General features: G+C 44.4%; 2 protein-coding genes across 2 annotated transcripts in view; one reads left to right on the plus strand and one right to left on the minus strand.

Annotated features, from left to right (window-relative positions):
• The window catches only part of LOC120391774 (ceramide synthase 4-like), a 67,674-nt gene extending 60,930 nt beyond the window's left edge, over positions 1-6,744 (plus strand). The window contains exon 11 of the mRNA XM_039515850.1: positions 5,057-6,744. Coding sequence (XP_039371784.1) covers positions 5,057-5,311 — 255 coding nt within the window. The 3' untranslated portion in view covers positions 5,312-6,744. The remainder of the gene's footprint in view (positions 1-5,056) is intronic.
• Positions 6,745-8,954: 2,210 nt separating this feature from the next.
• LOC120391515 (kelch-like protein 23) lies at positions 8,955-21,766 on the minus strand. Its single transcript, XM_039515185.1, has 3 exons — positions 16,940-21,766; positions 15,479-15,890; positions 8,955-10,422 (listed from the first exon to the last, which is right to left on the minus strand). Exons 1-3 carry the CDS (start codon positions 17,859-17,861, stop codon positions 10,116-10,118), a joined length of 1,641 nt encoding a protein of 546 aa, XP_039371119.1. The 5' UTR covers positions 17,862-21,766; the 3' UTR covers positions 8,955-10,115.
• Between the last annotated feature and the right edge of the window lie 65 nt (positions 21,767-21,831).

The following is a 21,831-nucleotide window of genomic DNA, read 5'->3' on the forward strand; positions in this document are numbered from 1 at the left end:
CGCCCCCCGCCTGGTTCCATTCTGCCTGCAGCAGCAGCTTTCTTGTCTTGTTCCCTAGCTCCAGAGTGTGAGGAGGCCTCTCCTCGGCAGCGTTGCCCCTCCTGCTGTAGGTTTGCTTTGGCTTGGTCGATGTTCTCCCTTCCCCTCTTGTGTTCGTTTGGTCTGTTTGTCCCACCCATATTCCCCTTTTTCTCCTCCTGCCCTTCCCTTTTGTTGGGAAGACAGTTCCCTTGTGCTCCCCTTCCCTTCCCTTTTCAGCTTCCTCAGCCCCTGCCCAGGGAACCCTTCCCTCGGGGGGGGGGACAGGTTTCCCCCTGCTCCTCTCTCCCTGCTTCTCAATCCCTTCCCCCCACTCCCGCCCAGTAGAGCCACTGTAACCATGACATCTGGGCCAGCCCCTCCCCAGAGCCTCCCTCTGAGCCTGGGATGGCCTTCCCATTGCACCCAGACACGCATTATGGCTGGTGTGAACAGGTTTGAAGTGGGAGGTGGCAATGGCAGGAGATGGAAAGTGTCCCTTTGGGAAGGAAGATGGAGACCCAAAGATGCTGCCACTGGCCCTGCTGGCAAATGCCATCTTGCTTGCTGACTCGATAATGTTGCTTGGGAGATGGTCGGGGGGGGACATGTGCAGAGTTAAGGGGACGCACCAGGCTGGGGGGCAGCTGCTGCTTTCAGATTTGGAGGAGGTCTCCCCTTTACCATTCTCGGGGGGAAGCTGCTGTTTCTGCTACACCCCATTTAGTGTCCTCAGGAAAGTTCACTGGGTGGAGCTGGCTGAGGAGGAGGTTTTTTTTGGGGGGGGGTGTTATTGCTGCTGTTCCCCCCATTAAAGGAGCTCATGGTGGAGGAAGTTGCCAGTGGGGTTTCCTTGCTGTTAACATCAGTCCCCCCCAGTTGGTGCCAAGCTTGAGATTTCTTCCTTGGTTGCCAGTGGGGTGGACTTTGTGACTGGGAGCCTTCCAAAAAAACTTGGGGGAGATCTGGAACCTGGGTCTGACACCAGCTGACCCAAGCAGGGATGACCATCTTCCCACAGATCCCAGTCTTGGTGCCAAGCTTATTTTGATGTCCCCCCATTCTCCTTCTGCACTTGACCCCAGCCCCACTTTGGAGGAGCCTCTTGGTCCTGGCCCTGGCAGCCTACTCTTCATGAGCCAGTTAGAGCATGACTTCCTCCGCTACCTCCAAAGGCTGTGATATGACCGGCAACTCTTTTATCTCCATCTGAGAGCTCTCCCTCAAGACCTCTCTGAGTTCATAGAATCTTAGGGTTGGAAGAGACCTCAGGAGGTCATCTAGTCCAACCCCCTGCTCAAAGCAGGATCATCCCAGCCAGGGCTTTGTCAAGCCTGACCTTAAAAACCTCTAAGGATGGAGATTCCACCACCTCCCTAGGTAACCCATTCCAGTGCTTCACCACCCTACTAGTGAAATAGTTTTTCCTACTATCCAACCTAGACCTCCCCCACTGCAACCTGAGACCACTGCTCCTTGTTCTGTCCTCTGCCACCACTGAGAACAGCCTATCTCAATCCCCTTTCAGGTAGTTGAAGGCTGCTATCAAATCCCCCTTCACTCTTCTCTTCTGCGGACTAAACAAGCCCAGTTCCCTCAGCCTCTCCTTGTAAGTCATGTGCCTCAGACCCCTGATCATTTTCATCGCCTTCCACTGGACTCTCTCCAATTTGTCCACATCCTTTCTGTAGTGGTAGGCCCAAAACTAGACGAAATACTCCAGATGTGGCCTCACCAGTGTTGAATAGAGGGGAATAATCACTTCCCTCGATCTGTTCCTACTAATGCAGCCCAATATGTCATTAGCCTTCTTGGCAACAAGGGCACACTGTTGCCGGTGTTTTGCCAGGACCACCTCAGGATCTGGAAGTTGATCTCCAAAGCCAAGTCCATTGTGGCCACTGAGGGTTTAAAGCTCCTTGCTGAATCCCTGTTCCACAATCCATATCTTGTGGCACAGGTGGTGGAGGTCCCCTTGTTGCGCCGGAGGTTGGTCCTGGCAGGTGTTTACAAAGCTGGAGATCTTCTGGACTACAGGACAGAGTGGAGTCTGGTATGCTCACCCAGCATATGGGGTTGCCCATCCTGCGTGTCCTTTGCCATGTGCTGCCGAAGGAAAAGGCTGCTCTGCCTTCTGCCTCTGTATCTTTCTTCAATGAGTCCTGCAGCAGGGTGTTCCCCGTCCTCTCATCTCCCTTGGCCTGCCAGAGCTTGGTGTTGGGCCCCTGCCCTGCGAGCCCTCTCCTGGCTGCTTTTGAGCTGGCTTGGACTTTCAGAAAGCCTTTAACAGCAAAGGCTCTTAAGCAAAGGCATAAGAGGGAAAGTCCTTTCATGGATCAGAAACTGGTTAAAAGATAGGAAACAAAGGGTAGGAATAAATGGTCAGTTTTCAGAATGGAGAGAGGTAAATAGTGGTGTCCTCCAGGGGTCTGTACTGGGACAAGTGCTCTTCAGCATATTCATAAATGACCTGGAAAAAGGGGTAAACAGGGAGGTGGCAAAGTTTGCAGATGATACAAATTACACAACATAGTTAAGTCCAAAGCAGAGTATGAGGAGTTGCAAAGGGATCTGATCAAACTGGTAGCTGGGCAACAAAATGTCAGATGAAATTCAATATTGATAAATGTAAAGTAATGCACATTGGAAAACCTAATCCTGACTATACATACTAAACAGTGTGGTCTACATTTGCTGTTACCACTCAAAAAAGATCTTGGCAACAACATGGATAGTTCTCTGATAACGTCTGTTCAATGTGCAGCAGCAGTCAAAAAAGCTAAGAGAATATTAGGAACCATTAGGAAAGGGATAGAAAATAAGACAGAAAATATCATAATGCCACTATATAAATTCGCCCACACCTTGAATACTGCATGGAATTGAGGTTGCCCCAGCTCAAAAATATATGTATTAGAACTGGAAAAAGTAAAGGGCAACAAAAATTATTACGGTTATAGAACAGCTTTTCTACAAGGATATATTTAAAAGACTGGGACTGTTCATCTTAGAGCCAATTAACAGGAGATAAAATCATGAATAGTGTGAAGAAAGTTGACAAGGAAGTGTTATTTACCCTTTCAGTTAACACAACCACCAGGGATCACCCAATAAGAACATAAGAACGGCCATACTGGGTCAGACCAAAGGTCCATCTGGCCCAGCATCCTGTCGTCTTACAGTGGCCAATGCCAGGTGCCCCAGAGAGAATGAACAGAACAGAGAATCATCAAGTGATCCATCCCCCGTCACCCATTCCCCGCTTCTGACAAACAGAGCCTAGAGACACCATCCCTGCCCATCCTGGCTAATAGCCACTGATGGACCTATCCTCCACGAACTTATCTGTTTCTTTTTTGAACCCTGTTATAGTCTTGGTCTTCACAGTCTTGGCCTTCACAACATCCTCTGGCAAAGAGTTGACTGAAATTAATAGAGTTCAGAAAAGAATTGGATAAGTTTATGGAGGATGGGTCCATCAGTGGCTATTAGCCAAAATGATGAGGGGCACAACCCCATGCTCTAGGTGGCCCTAAACATCTGACTGTCCGAAGCTGGGACTGGATGACGAGATGGATCATTTGATAAATTGCCCTGTTCTGTTCATCTCCTCTGACGCACCTGGCATTGGCCACTGTCAGAAGACAGGATACTGGGCTAGACGGACCATTGGTTTGACTCAGTCTGGCCATTCTTATGTTCTTACATTTTAACTGAAAGCAGGGAGCCTGTCTCTCCTGTGCTCTCTCAGTGATTTCTCCGCTGGGCCCAGGCAATATGGAGGAGGAAGCTGTAAGTTCAAATGGCGAGGTGATAGCCTGACCTGGGGTGGAGGGGTTGGCCAGACTGGGAAAAGGAGAATGGGGAGACTGGGTCTGGAGGCTGATGGGGGTGATGCAGATTGTGACTAGGAGTTGGGGTGAAGGGGAGACTGGAACTGGGTGGGAAAAGACCCTGGAACTGTAACCTGAGGAGGAGACTGGGAGCCAGGGGAGACTGGAACTGGCAGGGCAGAGAGCCTGGGAGTCAAAGGGGAGACTGCTTGGCACTGGCTGGGGGTGGAAACAGTGAGCTGGGGGCTTGTAGGGGAATTGGGAATAGATGGACAAGTAGCCTAGGACTGGTGGAAGGAGATGAAGCCTTGCAGGACAAAGAGATGGGATGAGACTGGTACTGGCTAGCTGAGGAAAAGGCACTGGGACAAGGAGGCAGCAGTGGGGATCATCTGTGACTGGAACAGGTTTCTGGGGATGGGACAGAAGTGGTCACCGTGGAGTGGAATGGGCAGAAGCCAGGTCTCCTGTACCCAGTCCAATGCTCTATCCACTGCCTCCTGAAGCCCTTATTCACACACAATGTGCCGCAATCAATAGACTTGAGGAAGGACCTTGGGGTTTAGCCCAATGTGCTCCTAGTGCTAGGAAACCCTTTTGTTTGCTGAATTTCATCCCATTGCTCCAAACTGTGCCACTCTCCTCTTCTACCCCCAGACCAGCACAAACAATTCTTCCTCCTCCTTGGAATTGAGGCTCTGCATAGCCCAGCCAGCTGCAGAAAGCTCTTTTTTCCTTCCCTCCGGACCCATTAAACAGGGATTTGTTACCCTTCTCTGAACCTAGAAAGGAAATTTGTTCAGGGGCCCCAGCTGTCACAGCAGGGAAGCCCAAGCAAAACCACAGGCCAGCAAGTCTTCAGCCCCCTCCTCACGTCTAGCCCAGCTGTGAGTGTTTGGAAGGTATATCCTCCCCACCCAGGAACTTAATGTGCTCCTTTGACCTCAGGCTGCTTCATGACCATATAGCCATTCCTGAGTCGACTAGGATTGTCCCTGGGTCGCCCCTCGAGTGAGACAGAGGGACAATCAGAGACAGTTTCAAGGAGAGATTCTCCAAAGGGCAACCCGGGAGGACACGAGAAAGGGTTTGCTAAAGTCCACAACCAGAAATGGCAGCTGGACTCGTCATCCGGTAGCTCAGCTGTTTCTTGTGCAGCTTTCCATGTATTATCGCCTCTGATTTAAAATGTCTCTCTCCTGCAGCTAAAAGATGATGCAAGAAGTGACACAGAAGAAAGTGATGAGAGTGAAGAAGAGCAGGAACAGAAGAAAAAAGAGACCACGCGTTTCAGCAACGTCACAAACAATTGCAGCCAAAGTAACGGCTACTGCTCTGAAACCAGCCAAAGTAATGTGGCCCAACAACTAACTGGCAGAGCCCATCTCACTAATGGGTGTGCTGATGCTCCAGAAGTGCTGACTGCCCCTGTCCACAACAAAGCAGCCCAGTGGCCTTAGGAACTGTCATGCTCACTGTGTAGACCTATGGGGATTAGGGTGACCAGCTGTCCTGATTTTATAGGGACAGTCCCGATTTTTTTTTTCTTATATAGGCTCCTATTACCCCCCACCCCCCTGACCTGATTTTTCACACTTGCTGTCTGGTCACCCTAGTGGAGATACAGCCATTTGGCTAGTTAGTTTTAAGACTAGCAACTAAAAGTTGCAAATCTTTTAACCCATAAGACAATGATGTATTCTTATTGCAGATAAGTATTTTCCACAAAACTGATACTGAGCATAACTAATGCCAGAGCCATGCTGAAGAAAGGCGCATGTCTCAGGCAGATACTTCCCTTCTGAAGTAGGTACATTACTTAACCAATACAGCCTTCTTCCTCGCCTGTGGGAGTGTGGGTTTTGGGAAGTTAGTGAAGTAAGTGTTCTTAAGCAATTCCCAATTATCATTCATGCTTTTCTGTTTAAATTCTTCCTCCCAGCTGATTCAGCTCACAATTGTTTTCAGCTTTTTTAAACTGGCCCTTTTAAAGAGCCAAGTATATCTTGGGTCTGGACTTCATTATCAATGTGATCAAGATGTGATCACTTGTATCTAAGGTACCAGTAAGTTTTAGTTCTGTGAGTAATTCCTTTTTGTCTGTCAGGATGAGGTCGAATATAGAATTGCCCTGGGTTGGATGCAACACTTGTTGAGTTAGGAAATTGTCATCTATAAAAAAAATTAGAAATTCCAAGAATGTTTTAGTCCTGGTAGCATAAGACCTCCATCATATATCATCAAATTAAAGTTATTACATTATAAGGTGTGTAAGGAGAGGTCATCCTGTTCCCTAGTGTGATTTGATGGTCTGTAGCAGATACCAGCTTATACCCTATCTTGAGGTTTATCTGTTAGGCCATTGGTTCGTAAGCAAGCTAGATCATTTTCTTCTGAGCTGTCAGTGACTCAGAAACAGGTAATGCCATTTTTGCCAGAATATCTCTCCCTCACTTCCCTTGCCCACTTTATCCTTCCTACCTAGGGTACAACCATGATTTTAACATTGCCAGTCATTTGAACCATCCCACCAGGTGTCAGTGACACCAACCAGATCAAATTTATGCACAGAAATGAGTAATTCCAGTTCCTCTTGTTTGTTACCCAGGCTCCTACAATGGGTACATAGGGACTTAAATAATTTCTTCTCTTTGTGTTCGTTGGTTCCTTGATTAATTTTGTTCTAAACATGTCAGTTTGGTGCTACATAGTGCGAATATCTTCCCTCTTTTCACCCTCCCCTTTTGTTGGTAGTCATGCTACACCCTCCTGACCACTCTAGCTGGCCTGTCCCCAAGAAGATTGGGTCAGAAGGTGGCCCAATGTTCCACAAAACCAAAACCCTCCACACTCTACCACTTACCTACCCAGCAGCTCACTTCTGGAATTTTCCTCCTCCTTTTGCTTATGGGAGAGGAAGGATTTCAGAGAAGATCACTTGGACATTCTTCTGATTAAAATTACATTTTCCAGCAAATAAATTACTTATTCTAAAGATGTTATCCAGCTCTTGTCTGAGTCTCATTGGTGCAGTGATGGGGGTGGGGTTATGAATTTGGAAGGCAATATAAGCTGGTAGTTAAAAGTGCCCAAGGTCAGTGCATAGGGCCAGCACAGAGCTGCCTGGCTTTGTGCAGCTCCATGTGACATTTTATGAAAATTACATCATGAGTGAATGTTTGATTATCAGCAGGTAAGTATGCCCAGTGGTCTGTGATGGGATGGGATCTGAGTTACTGCAGAGAATTCTTTCCTGGGTGCTGGCTGGTGAGTCTTGCCCACATGCTCAGGGTTTAACTGATTGTCATATTTGGGGCCGGGAAGGAATTTTCCTCCAGGGCAGATTGGCAGAGGCCCTGGAGGTTTTTTCACCTTCTTCTGCAGCATGGGGCACGGGTCACTTGCTGGAGGATTCTCTGCAGCTTGAGGTTTTCAAACCACAATTTGAGGACTTCAATAACTCAGACATAGGTTAGGGGTTTGTTATAGAAGTGGATGGGTGAGATTCTGTGGCCTGCATTGTGCAGGAGGTCAGACTAGATGATCATAATGATCCCTTCTGACCTTAAAGTCTATGAGTCTTTATTTGCAACAAATTTGCATATAGCCATAAGTGTCAGCTTGTAAACAAGTGTTGCTTTAGCACTGGCGAATGGAGTCTCTTGTTCATCTGCCAGGAGGCAAGCATTGCCCTGCCCTGGCAGCCTGCTCAGCCTTATTCTGGGGTGACACGTTCTATGAGTGGTTTAGAGTCCAGGGCCCAGGCAGGTCTTGGCTTCTCTGCTGTCCAAGAAACCTTAATTCAGCCCCCTTAATTCGCCACATTGGCCTTTGGTCACCAGGAAGCACAACTGCAAGGGAAGTGTTGGTCAGCACTTGCTGCCCTGGAAGAGCTGTGTGAGAATGGCATGTGCTCACGGGAAGTGGAATTGTAATCATAGCACCAGCCTCTAACAACCCCTACTGAGCATGTGTGAACTTGGCCAAATGTCAGGGATATGCCTTTCCTTACAAAAATATACCTCCATCAGAGCATCTGTGCCTCCCTCCCCCGCCCCCAGGTTCGCACATATGCACTTCCTGCCCCCAAAGTTCAGAGCCAAGATAAGAACCACATTCTGCTATCCACCCTCCAAACCATGGCTACATAGTTGAACTTTAAAAATAATGATAATACAAAATGTCAGACAACCATCTCAACCAGAATTTATTTAATCAACGATTACTAGCCAAAGATTAATACAGCACAATTCAGAATACAGAAAGGAAGGCTTTGTACTTTACCCAGCCAACCTGAAGTCTGCTTGCTTGCATGCACAGTCACAGGCGTTGCTCTATGGCTAATTAATTTTCTATCCAGCATAGCTCTAGATCAAGGGTCGGCAACCTTTCAGAAGTGGTGTGCCGAGTCTTCGTTTATTCACTCTAATTTAAGGTTTTGCGTGCCAGTCATACATTTTAACATTTTTAGAAGGTCTCTTTCTCTAAGTCTATATTATATAACTAAACTAGTGTTCTATGTAAGTAAATAAGGTTTTTAAAATGCTTAAGAAGCCTCATTTAAAATTAAATTAAAATGCAGAGCCCCCCGGACTGGTGGCCAGGACCCAGGCAGTGTGAGTGCCACTGAAAATCAGCCATAGGTTGTCTACCCCTGCTCTAGATCATAATGTTTAACATTATAAATTATATCATTTATCATATTCATATATCATTGGAGTGTCTCTCTTAGGGAGCAGCTGGTGCACAAAGTGCAGGTAAATTTTCAAACATGACTAGGAATCAGGTCTTATTTCTCTCGTTATACATGTCATGGGCAGAGCTGGGAAAATAACTGATTTTTTTGGTTTGGTGGCAGTTCCATTTTTTTTTAAAATCATGTTGAATTGACCCCAAAACAATTTTTTGATACTTTTGGCAAATTGAGAGGTTAAAAAAATCATTTGGACTCAGACAAAACATTTCACTTTGATTTTGAGCATTTTTATAAAACTTTTAAAAAAGTACAATTGAAGGAAATTTTGTAACAAAAAGTTATTTTGAATTAAAAAATTAAATATTTTGTTTTGAAAATGCCAAAACAAAATGTTTTGACTTGTTTGAAGTTTGTTGGCTTTGTTTTCAAAATGAAAACTTCAGTGAAACTAACACAAATTGGTGATATTACCTCATCCACCTTGTCTCACAAATTACTGAAACATTTCAGTGACACCAAATCAGTTTTTGCAGAGAAACAGTTTCAGTCAGAAAATGTCACCCAGCTGTGAAGCAAGCAGCCTCATGCATAATAATGCACTGAAATGTTGCAGCGGGGAGGGATGATGTACCCGTCCTTGGTGAAATCTTGTCCTCTTGTAGCTAACTGCAAAATTCCATTGACATCAATGGCTGGGATTTCATCCCCTGACTGAGCATCATAAGATTAGACCAGTGCAAAGTGTATGCAGCTCAACTCCTATTTGCTAGCCAATGGCCTCTTGTCATTTGTAGAACTATCTCCATAGTCATCAACAGCATCTCTGAACAGGGTTCCCTAGGTGCTACCTAAAACCCGAGTGACACTTTACACATAGAGCTGATTCAGCACAGAGGTGATGAGGGCATTGGCTTGAATAAAGAATCAGTTTAAATCCTACCATATGCTTGCTCTTTTCCTTCCAAATATAATCAAGGCCCTGCCCAGGCTCCTTAGGAACCCAGAGGGGTGAAGCATGAAGTAGCTCAGGTCTTTATGGTCTCCCCATGGCTCTGTTTGCATTTTAGGTACTGTCATCCCTATGGGCTGAAAATAAAAGAATCAATTTTCAATGACTGAAATTTGATTTTCTTTGGACAGGTGCCTTCCACCTGCTGCTGCCTGGAGTGCTCTTCAGCATTTGAGAAGCTGCTGTCCTGTCATTTGGAAAAATCAAAAAAACAAAAAACCAACAGCCATGTTTCTGACTGACCCTGCAATGCTGTTATTCCTTCTGCTGCTGCAGAGGCCAAGTTAGTAAGTTTGCTAACAAATGTTTCCATGGAATCATGCTGACACCAGTGGCGATGTCTTGATAAAGAAAGGAGCAAATCTTCCATTGCCATGTTGGCTCCTTGAGGACAAAGGACACCAGCATTTGCCAAACTGAAAAAGATAAAATCAGGAGCGGAATAAATGATGTTTTCAAGATTCTATACGTTCTACAGACAGTTAATAGCAGCCCTTGTAAGCGTTAACACACTGGACTCCCTTTCTGTATAGTGGCCTGGGTCCAGCCTTGCTTAAGCTCATGTGTCAAATCTTTGTATAGAGACACACCCATAAATAGGAACGGGGCAAGGTAATTTGCTATCTACCACCTGACATGTGTCAGCGTAAGGGTCAAAGAGCACCATGTTGGGGACAGCCATGTTCCCCTTCCTCTGTCCCAGGAGATAGATTTGGCCATTCGTGGTGCTGCATCCCATGAAGAATTTCTGAGTCAGGCACTCTTCATCCACTTGGGTCCATTCATCTGTGTCCATATCAAAGCGAAAGGCTCCACCTCCTATGGTGTAGAGCGCTCCATTCAGAGCTGTAACACAGAGGTCATACCTAGGGAGAAGGAAAACTGGTGATCTCAGCAGGACACAAAGAGAAAGGTCAGCACCCCCAGCATGCATCCAGTTTCCTCTAAACTGAAAACCATTCAACAGATTGTATAGTTGCTGAGAATAACTCAGTTTGATGATGGTGAGTGAAGATCTCAGGCCCTCTCTGCAATATTCTTACTAATCAACTCTCTGCTTTACTTGCATCAGAAGTTAACTGAAATGTTGCTACTCTTTAGCTTTCAATAACAACCATCCACTTCAGGGAAAAATCACCTCCTTTAAATATCAGAGAACAGACATGTGTCTGACGAAGTGAGTATTCACCCACGAAAACTTATGTTCCAATACGTCTGTCAGTCTATAAGGTGCCACAGGACTGTCGTTTTTTACAGATCCAGACTAACACGGCTACCCCTCTGACACTTGACTCCTTCAAATAGTTATTAATCTTTCCCAGGACACTGTCAGGTAGTTTAGGGCCTGGGATTTAATAGCAATTGCCTCTCTTTTCTTCTTTAATTCAATGAATACTGCTTTTATTTTGTATTTAAATATCCCCCTGCAGCCCCAAACAAGAGGCAATGCTAGGGCAAGAGCACTAGATAGTGAAACTGACTAGAAACTGAGCAGTTTAGTGTCACTGTCCAAGTCCAGTGAAAGTAAAAAAGTAAACAACAGAAATAATGCCAGCCTTTGGTGATCATATTTTAAAGTGTGGTGATTGTCCAAAACAGCAACTTGGGGCTGTTTTTACAATCTTTCTCAACAGATCTGCTCTTAGAATGAAATTCACTTGTGCAGAGGACAGCATAAGACCTTCACACCAGTGCATCAGCTTTGTGCTGGCCCTTCACAGGGGTAAATTTCAACCTTTGTCATCAGATTAAAGTGGCACCTGAGCATAGAGAAAAAACTGCCTTTGTGAAACCCACGGGGTGTTTCAGTTCTGCAGAACACCTTTCAGGCTCATGAATGCATCAAAGACATTTCAGAGGGTAGCAAATAGTCTAACCCAAGTTTCGATAATTGAAGACATACTTACATACCTAGATGACTTCATTTGTTCCCACAAAACATGGAAGGAACATCTGGTAGGAATGAAAAGGATCCTAAAGCTTTGTAAGGAGTCAGGGTTTAAATTTTTGGGAAACAAATATCAGTTTACAAGGAGTCACATCACCTTCCCAGGACATATAGTCAGTGAGGAGCCCCCACCTTGGAAACTGAATGTTACAAAAGACTGGAAGGTTGCAACAAACCAGGAAAAGGTGGTTCAACCATTTGTAGTTCTCTGTGGATTCTACAAAGATTTGTACAAAATTTTGCAGCATGGGCAGCAGCGCCATGATACCAGCTAATTAAGAACAACTTTGCCTGGACAGAGCAACACCAAAAACCGTCTGAGTCACTGAAAGAAGGACTTCTAAACCATGCTGTGCTTAACTTCTCAGATCCATCACATCCATTCCTTGTAACCTGTGATGCCTCAAAGTTTGCTGTGGGATTTGCGCTTAAACAAATTGATGAGCTCGGTAGGTGCAGACCGGTGGATTTTGGAGGTCACAAATTAAATGAGAGGGAAATCAAGGATTTGGCTACGGAACTGGAGTGTCTAGTGTGGAGGCCTTCAAGGCCTATCTTCCATACTCAGAATTCACAGTGTACACAGGGCACAGTGCCCTGCAGTGGCTCTGATGAGGGACATTTTCAGCAACCAGCCAGGAGTCCAAGTCACTGCCAATTATTAAAATGGACTATCAATTATTCTCCTTATTGCATTTAGTAGGCCTTTGCAGGAACTTAGCATTACTAAGGTGAAGCTGGGAGGGAGGGGTTAACACAATCACGAGAAGTTAGCCTGACTCTGTCCTCCCTAATACGCAAAGTCTGTAAAAAACCAGGAAGTCTGAATATATTTTAAAACTGTCATTATGGGAAAATATAACTGCCAGCCTAACAGCTCCAAACTGCTTTAACCATTTTTTTCTTAGTAACATGTTTTTGTAATGCCTGCTTTTTGCCCAACAGTTGATTTTGTTTGGTCAGCTATGTAACACTTTTGATTAAGATATCTTTGTAACTTTCTACGTATAAAAAAAATTAAGGGTCTGAGACAGGCAGATTGCTTTGTGAACACATTAAAAAAATCTCCAGCAGCAGACGGAAGGCTGGCCACCAAAACGCTGCTGTTAAAATACTCAAAAACCGCTCCAGACTTGTGGGATAATGCTCTAATCTACTGTGTTTGTATCCCCTTAAGATTAAACAAAGCAAAAGCTTTAAGTAAAGGCATTCCTGTAAAAGTGCTGAAGACTAAAATAAAAGTAAAGGCTTTAAGTAAAAGCACTTAACTTTGGCCTTGTCTACACTACGTGGCGAGATGTATCTAAGTTATGCAACTTCAGCTACGTGAATAACGTTGCTGAAGTCAACGTACTTAGATCTACTTACTGCAGGGTCCACACTACGTGATGTCAACTAGACATGCTCTTCTATCGACTCCCCTTGTGCTTCTCATTCAGGTGGAGTACAGGAGTTGACGGGAGAGCGACCTGTGGTCGATTTAGTGGGTCTTCACTAGACACGTTAAATCGACCACCAATGCATCGATCGCCCTGTGTCGATCCGCCGGTAAGTGTAGACAAGCCCTTTGTATGATTTATGCCAACCATCTAGGAGACAGACATGGTGCGTCTTCATTAATTTATTTCCTAATACCGCCTTGCAAAAAGTAGTCACCAAAAGCTTTGTATTTAAGAAACCCTGGGTAACAGCTCCTTATGAAGCACCACCCAGAAGGATGCCTGTGCGGATGGATTCACAAACTGTCTGGATATACACTCACAGTTCACCATAAACCTGGAAAGCAAAATATGGTTGCAGATTGGGTGAGGGCAATTAGAATAGACTCTGCCTGCTCTTGTGAGGACATTTAACGAGAACAGCTTAAGGACTCTGAGTTATGTTTGGTGCCAAAAGATCTACTGAAGGACACACAGATTAGCACAGTGCAAGAATGATTATCCATTGATATGGCTACCAACTTGCTGATGTATGAAGACAACAGGATTAGCTTGCAAGCAAGCTTTCAGAGAACAGTACTGGAGTGTGTTCATGACAATGAAGACAGGTCACTGATATACAGCAGTCTGGATCTGTTGGTTAGCTGGATGCAATTAAAGAATATATGTTTTAATTATAGCTAAATGCAATGTCATATTTAGAAACAAAGGATGTGGACTGTACTTCTAGGATTGGGAACTGTCCTGGAAAGCAGTAATTGCAAGAAGGATTTAGGGGTCATTATAAATAATCAACTTAACATGAACTCCCAGTGCAATAGTACAGCTAAAAGAGCTAAGGTGTATAAACAAGGAAATATTGATGAAGACTATAGAGGTGGTATTACCTCTGCATATGGTACCGGTGAGACCATTACTGGACATTGTGTCTAGTTCTGGTGCCCATACTTTACATAGGATGTTGACAAATTGGAAAGGGTTAGAACAGAGCTACAAGAATTATTCAAGGTCTGGAAAATACTCCTTACACTCAGACTCAAAAGAGCTCCGTCTATTTAATTTATGAAAGAGAAGGTGATTATGTGATTTAATTACAATCTAGCGAGGACTTATACAAAGAGAAGACATCTGATACTAGATGGTTCTTTAGTCTAGCAGAAATACATAAGATCCAATAGCTGGAAGTTGAAGTCAGCAACATTTTAACTGGAAATAAGATGCACATTTTTAATAGTGAATGTAATTAACCATTGGAACAGATTAGCAATGTGGTCAATTTGCCTTCATTTGAAGCCTTTAAATGAAGACTGGATCAGTCTTTCTATTAGATATGCTCTAATTCAATCACAAGCCATTGCCTGAAGTTAGCAAAGTTCTAACTGACATAGGATGCCTACTTTAACAATGAATGAATAACCATTGGAACAAGTCAGTAAGGGGTGTTGTAAATCCTCCATTACTTCAAGTCTTTAAATCAGGATTTGCTGTCATTCTAAAAGCTATGCTGTAGCTCAGCTAAAAGTTGCTGGATTAGATATGAGGAGGAGTGGTGAGGTTGTCTGGTCTATGCAATGCAGGAGGACAGACTACATGACCATAGTGGTCCCTTCTGGCCATGAAATTTATGGACCCATGAATGGGAGGGGACGTGTTTCACAGGATGGTGAATAGAGGATGTGTCCACAAGAAAATCTGTTAAAATACTGTCAAGGCAGCCAATGAAATGTCTGAGGACCCTTGAACTAAATGCTATGTGATTCTTTACTTTGCAAATCTTTGTGATGTGATTTTCATCTTGGCATTGTCCCTTTTATATTGATTCTGACTCACACTAATTTGAGAGCCAGACAACAATGGCTGGGGGGCTGAGCTGGAACTTCTACTACTGATATGTTTATCTCTAAAGAGATAAATAAACCCTCAGCAAACTGCATGCACTGTTCTGGGCAGAAGCAGATGGGTCTGACTCATGCCCCCTCTTTCCTGCTCCCTCCACACATTTGTTTGTAACACGCACTTGGTGCATCTGGAGTTAAATTAAGTGTACGCTCTTTAGGGCAGAGGTTGCCTCTTACTATAGGTTTGAGCTGCACCCTGCACATTGAGGCTTGATCTGAGTGCAGCCTCTGGTGTCACTGAAACAGAAATTTATAAATAAAATCAATCAATAATACCTATTTCTTATATAGCACTTTTTATCTGCGAGTGCTTTACAAGGAGTATGAACAATAATAAATTTAATTTTGTCTTTTAAAAAGAGGAACAGTTCTGACCCTAGAAAATAGGGGCCCATCTAAGTGCTGCTAGGGAACCTATCCTGGACATCACCTTATCCCTTCAAGAGATGGAACAGATGGAACAGCTTGAAGAGATACAGGTTACAAACAGAAACCAGCATGATCAGATGGATCATACCAGACCAACCAGAGGTGAAATTCGGCTCTACTGAAGTTGGTAGGAATTTTGCCATTGACGTCAATGAAATCCCCATGAAATCTTTTTCAGGGAGTCACATTTCAGAGCAGAGTTCCTCACCTGGGAAGTGGTGAGAAGGAGATGACATCCCAAACATCCTTCTCCATATCCAGTCTCTGCACTCCACCATACACATCTCCCTTTTCATCCAGGCCACAGACCACGTAAAGCCTGGTCCCCACACTGACTGCACCTGCTCTCTCCACAGGCTGAACCATGGGGCTCATGCTTTGCCATTGCGAGTCCATTAATGCCAGGCGCTCCACATCTGGGATTATGCCCTCATCTGTGCTCCCGCCAAGCACGTACAGATAGAGCCCAGCCCCTACGGCACAATGACTGTTGCGAGACTGCTTCATAGCAGGCCCTTCCAGCCAGTTGTTCTCCCAGCAATTATAGATCAACACCCAGTCCACGCTGTACCACACAAACTCATCTCGGAAATAACCTCCTGTCACAAAAAGGAAGTTGCCTGGGGATAGAATGGAAAGAAGTGTCAGGCAGAGGCATATCTCAGCCATCCTCATGCATATCCTGCTGCCCACTTCCCCTCAAGCAATTTGCACATTTAGGTTTCCTTCCTGCAGCCTGATGTATGGAGTCCCTTGCACCTGAGCAAGTTCTCCTTGGAATCAATGGGGCTCCAGGTAGGTATGGGGTCTGCCCATGTAGATCAGAGTGCAGGACTGGAGTCTTAATCTCTCCTTCAGCTTCTAATATGGATGAGTGATGAACAGTTTGCTGCAAATATTTGACACTCGGTATTTGACATTTAGCTGCATTGCGATTGGTCATGTAAGTCAGATGGCCTTGTTTCTCTTCCCTGATAGGAGGAAGCTAACTCTTAAAATAAGGTTCTATAGAGAACTAAGCTTAAAATGTGCATTCCACAAGTATTCCTCCAATTACAACTTGATCACTCCAAAGCCATCACAAAATGGCTGCAAAGATAGACAGAGCTAATCTGCCCTTTAATTTGCACTAAATGTCATACCAGTTTACAACATTTGTTTCAGTATTTGCTCAGATGTGTCAGGCTAACAGAATATAGCAACTCTCCCGTAAGAGTAATGCACTCAGTGTCACAGAGTCAGGTCTGTGCAGCTAATTCTGAAGATCATCACTGTGACAGAGAGGGCTCAGGTCCTAAGAAGGGAGCGATACAATAGAGTTACTCTGCACAACTGATGTAAGTGGGAGTAAGAGTCAGAGCTTTAATGTTTATGCCCCATGGTCATCAAATTCAGAAAGAATGAATATTTCCTTTTTTCAGTCAAGTCCCCATACAAACCCCTTACAGCCCAACCACCAGGACTAACAGGTCTTTGAACCAAAGACAACTTTAGGTCTGAGTTAAGTCACTAACAGCACTGATGGTTTAATGGGGGGGAAAATCTGAGCCCATGGTAATCAAGACTCTAACCCCTGACTTCCTCTGAGTTTGCCCAGTTCTTGCTAGGTGCCACCTGCACTATTTGTTGCAAAGAGTTTTGAGTACACATGCATCTCAGGGAGAGTTACCTACTGCTGCCACTGCATACTGGACGAGGTTCCTGCGCTGCAGCGGGGAGCAAAGATGCCAGGTGCCAGATTTAGGTTGAAATTGAAACAATTCTTGCTGTTCCTTATCATGCTTCCCTCCCAGAACATATAGGGTCTCATAGCTCCTGCTGGTGCAATGAGACAGCTCCACGTTCCTCCAGCTGAGCGGAGGGCAGCTATCTAACTTCTTTAGCAGCCTGGCAGAGGTATCCTTCTCTCCAGGACATTTGCTTTGTTTCACCAAGGTATCGAGGAAGGAAAGACTCAGAAAGGTTACCCTGACCTGCCCCACCAAGTCCAAGAAGGCCTCCTCCCTAGATGCTGGGTCCTGCATTATCCATTTCATCACAGTATCAAAAACAACATCCTCTCGGGGAACAAAGAGGTCATCGTTTTGCAGGAGCTGCAGCAAAATTTCTTTGGGAAGCTTCTTAAATTCTTCCTGAGAAGTCACTTCCGTCCAGTGCGTGAGAGCCACGCCTAGAGCTGATGCATGAAGCTCTGGACAGGCAAAGCATTGGGCATAGGCCATCAGGCTCAGACAGTTGGAAACATGCAGCTCCCTCTCCAGGAACTTCTCACACATCCTTTTCACTCTCTCAAACTGGAGGAAGTCAGCTGTTTCCAGCAGGCGGGTGACATTGTGCAGAGTTATGAGCACCTTGGCTGTGCGAGTGAACTCGAGAAGCACTTGGAAAGTCTCTGCATCTACTCCTCTGATCACTATGTGGTGTTCGGAGCTCTCTCTAGTGCCCCCAAAAAACATGGCCTCAAAATAGCGACTGTGGAGAGATAGTGCACCACGATTGACCTGGAACAGTCTCTGTTCAATCTCAAGAATGGTGTCGGTAACTGGTTCTGCCTGAAGTCTCAGCCCTTCTGGTTCCTGCGCACAGTCCATGTTGTCAGCTGGAGGAGTTAAAATTAACTCAGCCCTTCAGCACCCTTTGCTCATGTGAGGCATCTGGAACCGTGACTTTAATAAATATGGGATATGCCAGCCTTGTCCTAAAAATAGACCATGCTTCCTACGCTCCTGTCTGGCTCCACTGTCTTTCCCACTCTCACTAAGCTTATTCTGCCACCACTTCACTCCTCTCAGACCCCTCAGCAGCTGCCGCAGTAAGGCTGTAAATCAATACTGAGGTTTTGTGGCTAGTTTATAAACATTAAGAGTAAGGGATAATAAGCCCCTCTGAAGGGGCTCATGGATTTCAGAAGCCTAATGGTGAGTGACTGAATGGAAAAAAAACCCTGCACACCCTAGACAAAATCCATAATTTAATAAGAAATAAATAAATACTTGGCAGTTATACAGTGGTTTTCATTCAAGGTTTACAAAATGCAGGTAACTAACCCTAACCAGTCTCTGTGGGTGGATAGGCAGCTGATCTCTACTCCCAAAGAAACTGAGGCACAGAGAGGTGAGGTGATTTGTCCTGGCCCCCAGGCTAAATCTTAGATTCAGCAAGAGAGCCCAGAACTCCCAGCCCCTGTTTTCACCACAATGCAGTTAAATGGTTTGACTAAGCAACAGCTGAGAAATTAATTGTGTGATTTTAAACCATCAGATCTCTCTGCAGTTCTGGGAAGCAGAGGAAGTTCAGAATGATGTGGGCTTCACAAAGTAAAACCAAAAGGAGCCAGCTGGTTTTCTCAACTGCAGAAAGTCTGTTGTAAAACAAAACAAGAACTAAGAGTCATAACTCCCAGGTCTTTCTCTAAATGAAGAAGTTCAATCTGCAACTTAATACTGGATAAACACAAGCAACCAACTAAACTGAGGCACAAATCTAGGTGCCCTGGAATGGATCCAGATCCCACCAGCACCACTCTACTTCTCACAGAGAACAGTGTGAATATGCCCTCCCTCACTGTTCCCAATTACCTAGGTCTTCACAGATGGGGGTATTTCTGCAAAGTGAATGTGGCTCAGAAAGTCAGCTGCAGTAGAAAGTCCGCCCTCTGTTCCTCCAGCTAAGGAGAAACTGTCTCCTAGCATGAGGTTCACAATAATGTTTCTTTAGCAGTTAAGAGCCCTTTTCTAAGGACCTTGGTACTAGGTCTCAACTATCCCCTACTCTGAACCTCACACTAATCAATCTGACATTTTGGATTTAAATGATGCTGAGTGCTCTGATGTAAGTATGCCTCCACATTTGTTACCAATCCTTGAAATTGAGCTCTGCAGAACTCATACCAGGCTGCTACAGCTTGGAGAGACTGGGATTCTGCACTTTAGCATTGATGCTATCCTTTTCTACCAACCCAATCCCTCATTAATAACACAAGGGCTGCTGCAGAGAGCAGTTGTAATTTGTCAGTCAATGCAAAGTGCACAAGCTCCCAGCTGATATGGTCAGATTCTAAGATACATGACCTGAGGTGGATTTGGCTGTTGCTCGTAGCACTGGTAAAGGCAATATTATTCTCTAGAAGTGCTCTGGGTCATCGTATTGCTGGTTTAGTAGTAGGTCCACCTAAATACTTATACTATGGTTCATCACCATGGTATATGAGAGCCTTTCAAAAGAACCAGAACCAGGTAGTTCTCCACACACTGATCTAACTTTCTTCATCTATCCATGTCAAGGGACAGGATGGGATGGTTATAGCTGATTGGAAAACAATTTCTGTCCCCTGTGAAATTCCAGTATTTCATCATGTTTTCAGCCTCAATTGGGACAAAAAGTCAAACTATCAAAACTTTTAGAAGAACAAAAAGTTCAAAAAAAATTTGATTTTGGCAATATCTGATTATTAAGAGTCAATATTAACTGGTGTGTGCTTGAGTTGCCCTGGAGTCTCCTAGAAGTATGTAGTTCATCTGGCTCATGCTCCCATTCTTCTTTACAAGCCAAAGTCCCCTGCTAGACTAACTCTCCCATGATGCACCATGGGACACTGCAGCAGTTTAGATGGATACGTTTTAATTTAGGAAAATGGATATTTGTCAGCAAAATTGACATTTTCCACGGAAAAATCTGATTTTCCAGAAACCACATTTTCCATAATTAAACAGAGCCAAGGTCATGGAGAAGCAGTGATTCTTATTCTTTCACTCAGTCCCACAAATGTAGAATGAAGATGGGGCAGAGGAGACGGGGAAAGTCTCATTTCTGGGAGTTTTCTCAGCAACTATAGGAGCCATCTTTCCTCACTGACTTCCATCTCCAAATGGAGTGGTGGCCCCACATCAGTCCATATGTACATCAGACTTGGTCTCCTTTCACCTTCCCCTCCACCCTCTCTGCTCGCAAACATCTCTATGCCTTCTTCACCACTGCCATACATGGTTGGCATGCTCTTCCAAGATCTATGCAGAGATATGGCAGAGTTAAGGTTCTGGTGCACAGTCAGCAGGGGAGGTGCCTGGTTGTTGTTGGAGAAGGCAGGCATGCACTGTTAAGTAGCTTAACTTTTCATGTCCTTGCTTTGGTAGGCTTGCATCCAAAGTAAGTAAGTGTGTGTGTGTGTGTGCGCGCGCACACACGCGCGTGCGCACACACCAGTTTTGTGAATTTTCTGCAGAAGCCCCAGTACATTTGTGAGTTCTAGAACATAGGAGTTTTACCTGTAGAACATGCTGTCAACTACTGAAAGGTATCACAATTACAGAAAATAACTTAAAAAAATACCGGTAATTGGCACAGCTTTGATCAAGAACTAGCAAAAGCTTATAAAAACTAAAATCCAACACCTTTATCATTTTATCCCTCCTTAAACAGCCTTTTACTGGTATACCAATGGGGAATTTCTTCTCCCTGAAGTTTCACATGTGTATTCAGAGACTGTCAACGTTCTTGTGACAAAAAAGGGAGATTTAACCCCCCCCCCCCCACCGAGTCCATGCAGCCAAAAAAACAGAGTAATTCTATTTCAGCTCTTATCTTAGCAAGACTATATAACCAAGTCCAATTAAAGAACAAAGTTTACCTTCAGAGCCATGCAAAATTACGTTCAATGGAGCTGCCCAGACCAAGTTGTGCTTTCACGTATATGGGCAGCATTGTTATTATTGATGCTGCATGAGCCAGAAAGAACTCTAGCTGACTTTTATATGCTATATTGAGTTTACAAGATTGGCTTTCCAGATTAAAATTGATATAAGCACAACAGCAGCAAATTAGCCTCGTAAGAGCTTTTTATTCATTCACAGTTGTTCTGAAGGTTTCCCACGTATCATGTATAAAGTTTAGAAATGCATAGTTAAAAGTCAACAAGAAGAAATCACAAGTGGGAGTATGTGTGCAAGGTACAAAGTAACCTAGTACTACTAGACTGCCTGCAGTAGAAAATTAAATTTTAAAATAAAGCATACAGGACAAAACCAATGTTCCTTCTCCGTGGTCCAATCTGCCATATAGAAGAAAACAGGTAACTTCAGTCGGTTTTAGGTCACTCAGCCAAGCCTGAAATTTTCTGGGGCACTCAACACAGATGTTTCTAGGGAAGACTGACTTTAGAAATTCCACCAAAGGCAAGGTTTGGAACAAGAACCTGAAACTGATAGATTCCCTTCTTAGCTCTGGTGTTTATAAAGAATGGTAACAAGTCAGTAAACACTCAAATTTGTTTCCCTGTAAGTATCAGGGTGGGCAGGCAGGTAAGAAATCACTAGTACAGAGCTTAAGATGCTCTATGAAATGGTCCCTGCCTATGAATTCTGCTGCCTAGAGGAACAAAAACAGAATGTAAAAAACAGACCTAAAGAAGAGCTGTGTAAGCTTGTCTCTCACTAACAGACATTGGTCCAATAAAAGATATGACCTCACCCATTTTGTCCCCCTACTATGAAAACTTGGTTTGGGGGGTATTTAGTCAGTCTTTTAGACCCAGTCTTCACGCATGCCTGCTGGCTACCACTACTA

Source organism: Mauremys reevesii, linkage group 26 (assembly GCF_016161935.1).
Source record: "Mauremys reevesii isolate NIE-2019 linkage group 26, ASM1616193v1, whole genome shotgun sequence".
Classification (NCBI taxonomy): Eukaryota; Metazoa; Chordata; order Testudines; family Geoemydidae; genus Mauremys; species Mauremys reevesii.

Bases quoted from the DNA above. Each gene is read 5' to 3' on its own strand.
- LOC120391515 (XM_039515185.1), bottom strand. From the start codon at position 17,861: ATGGACTGTGCGCAGGAACCAGAAGGGCTGAGACTTCAGGCAGAACCA. The intron at 15,891-16,939 runs GTAACTCTCCCT...TTCTATCCCCAG, and splicing joins GTATGCAGTGGCAGCAGTAG to GCAACTTCCTTTTTGTGACA. The intron at 10,423-15,478 runs GTGAGGAACTCT...CCTTCTCCCTAG, and splicing joins TCCTTCTCACCACTTCCCAG to GTATGACCTCTGTGTTACAG.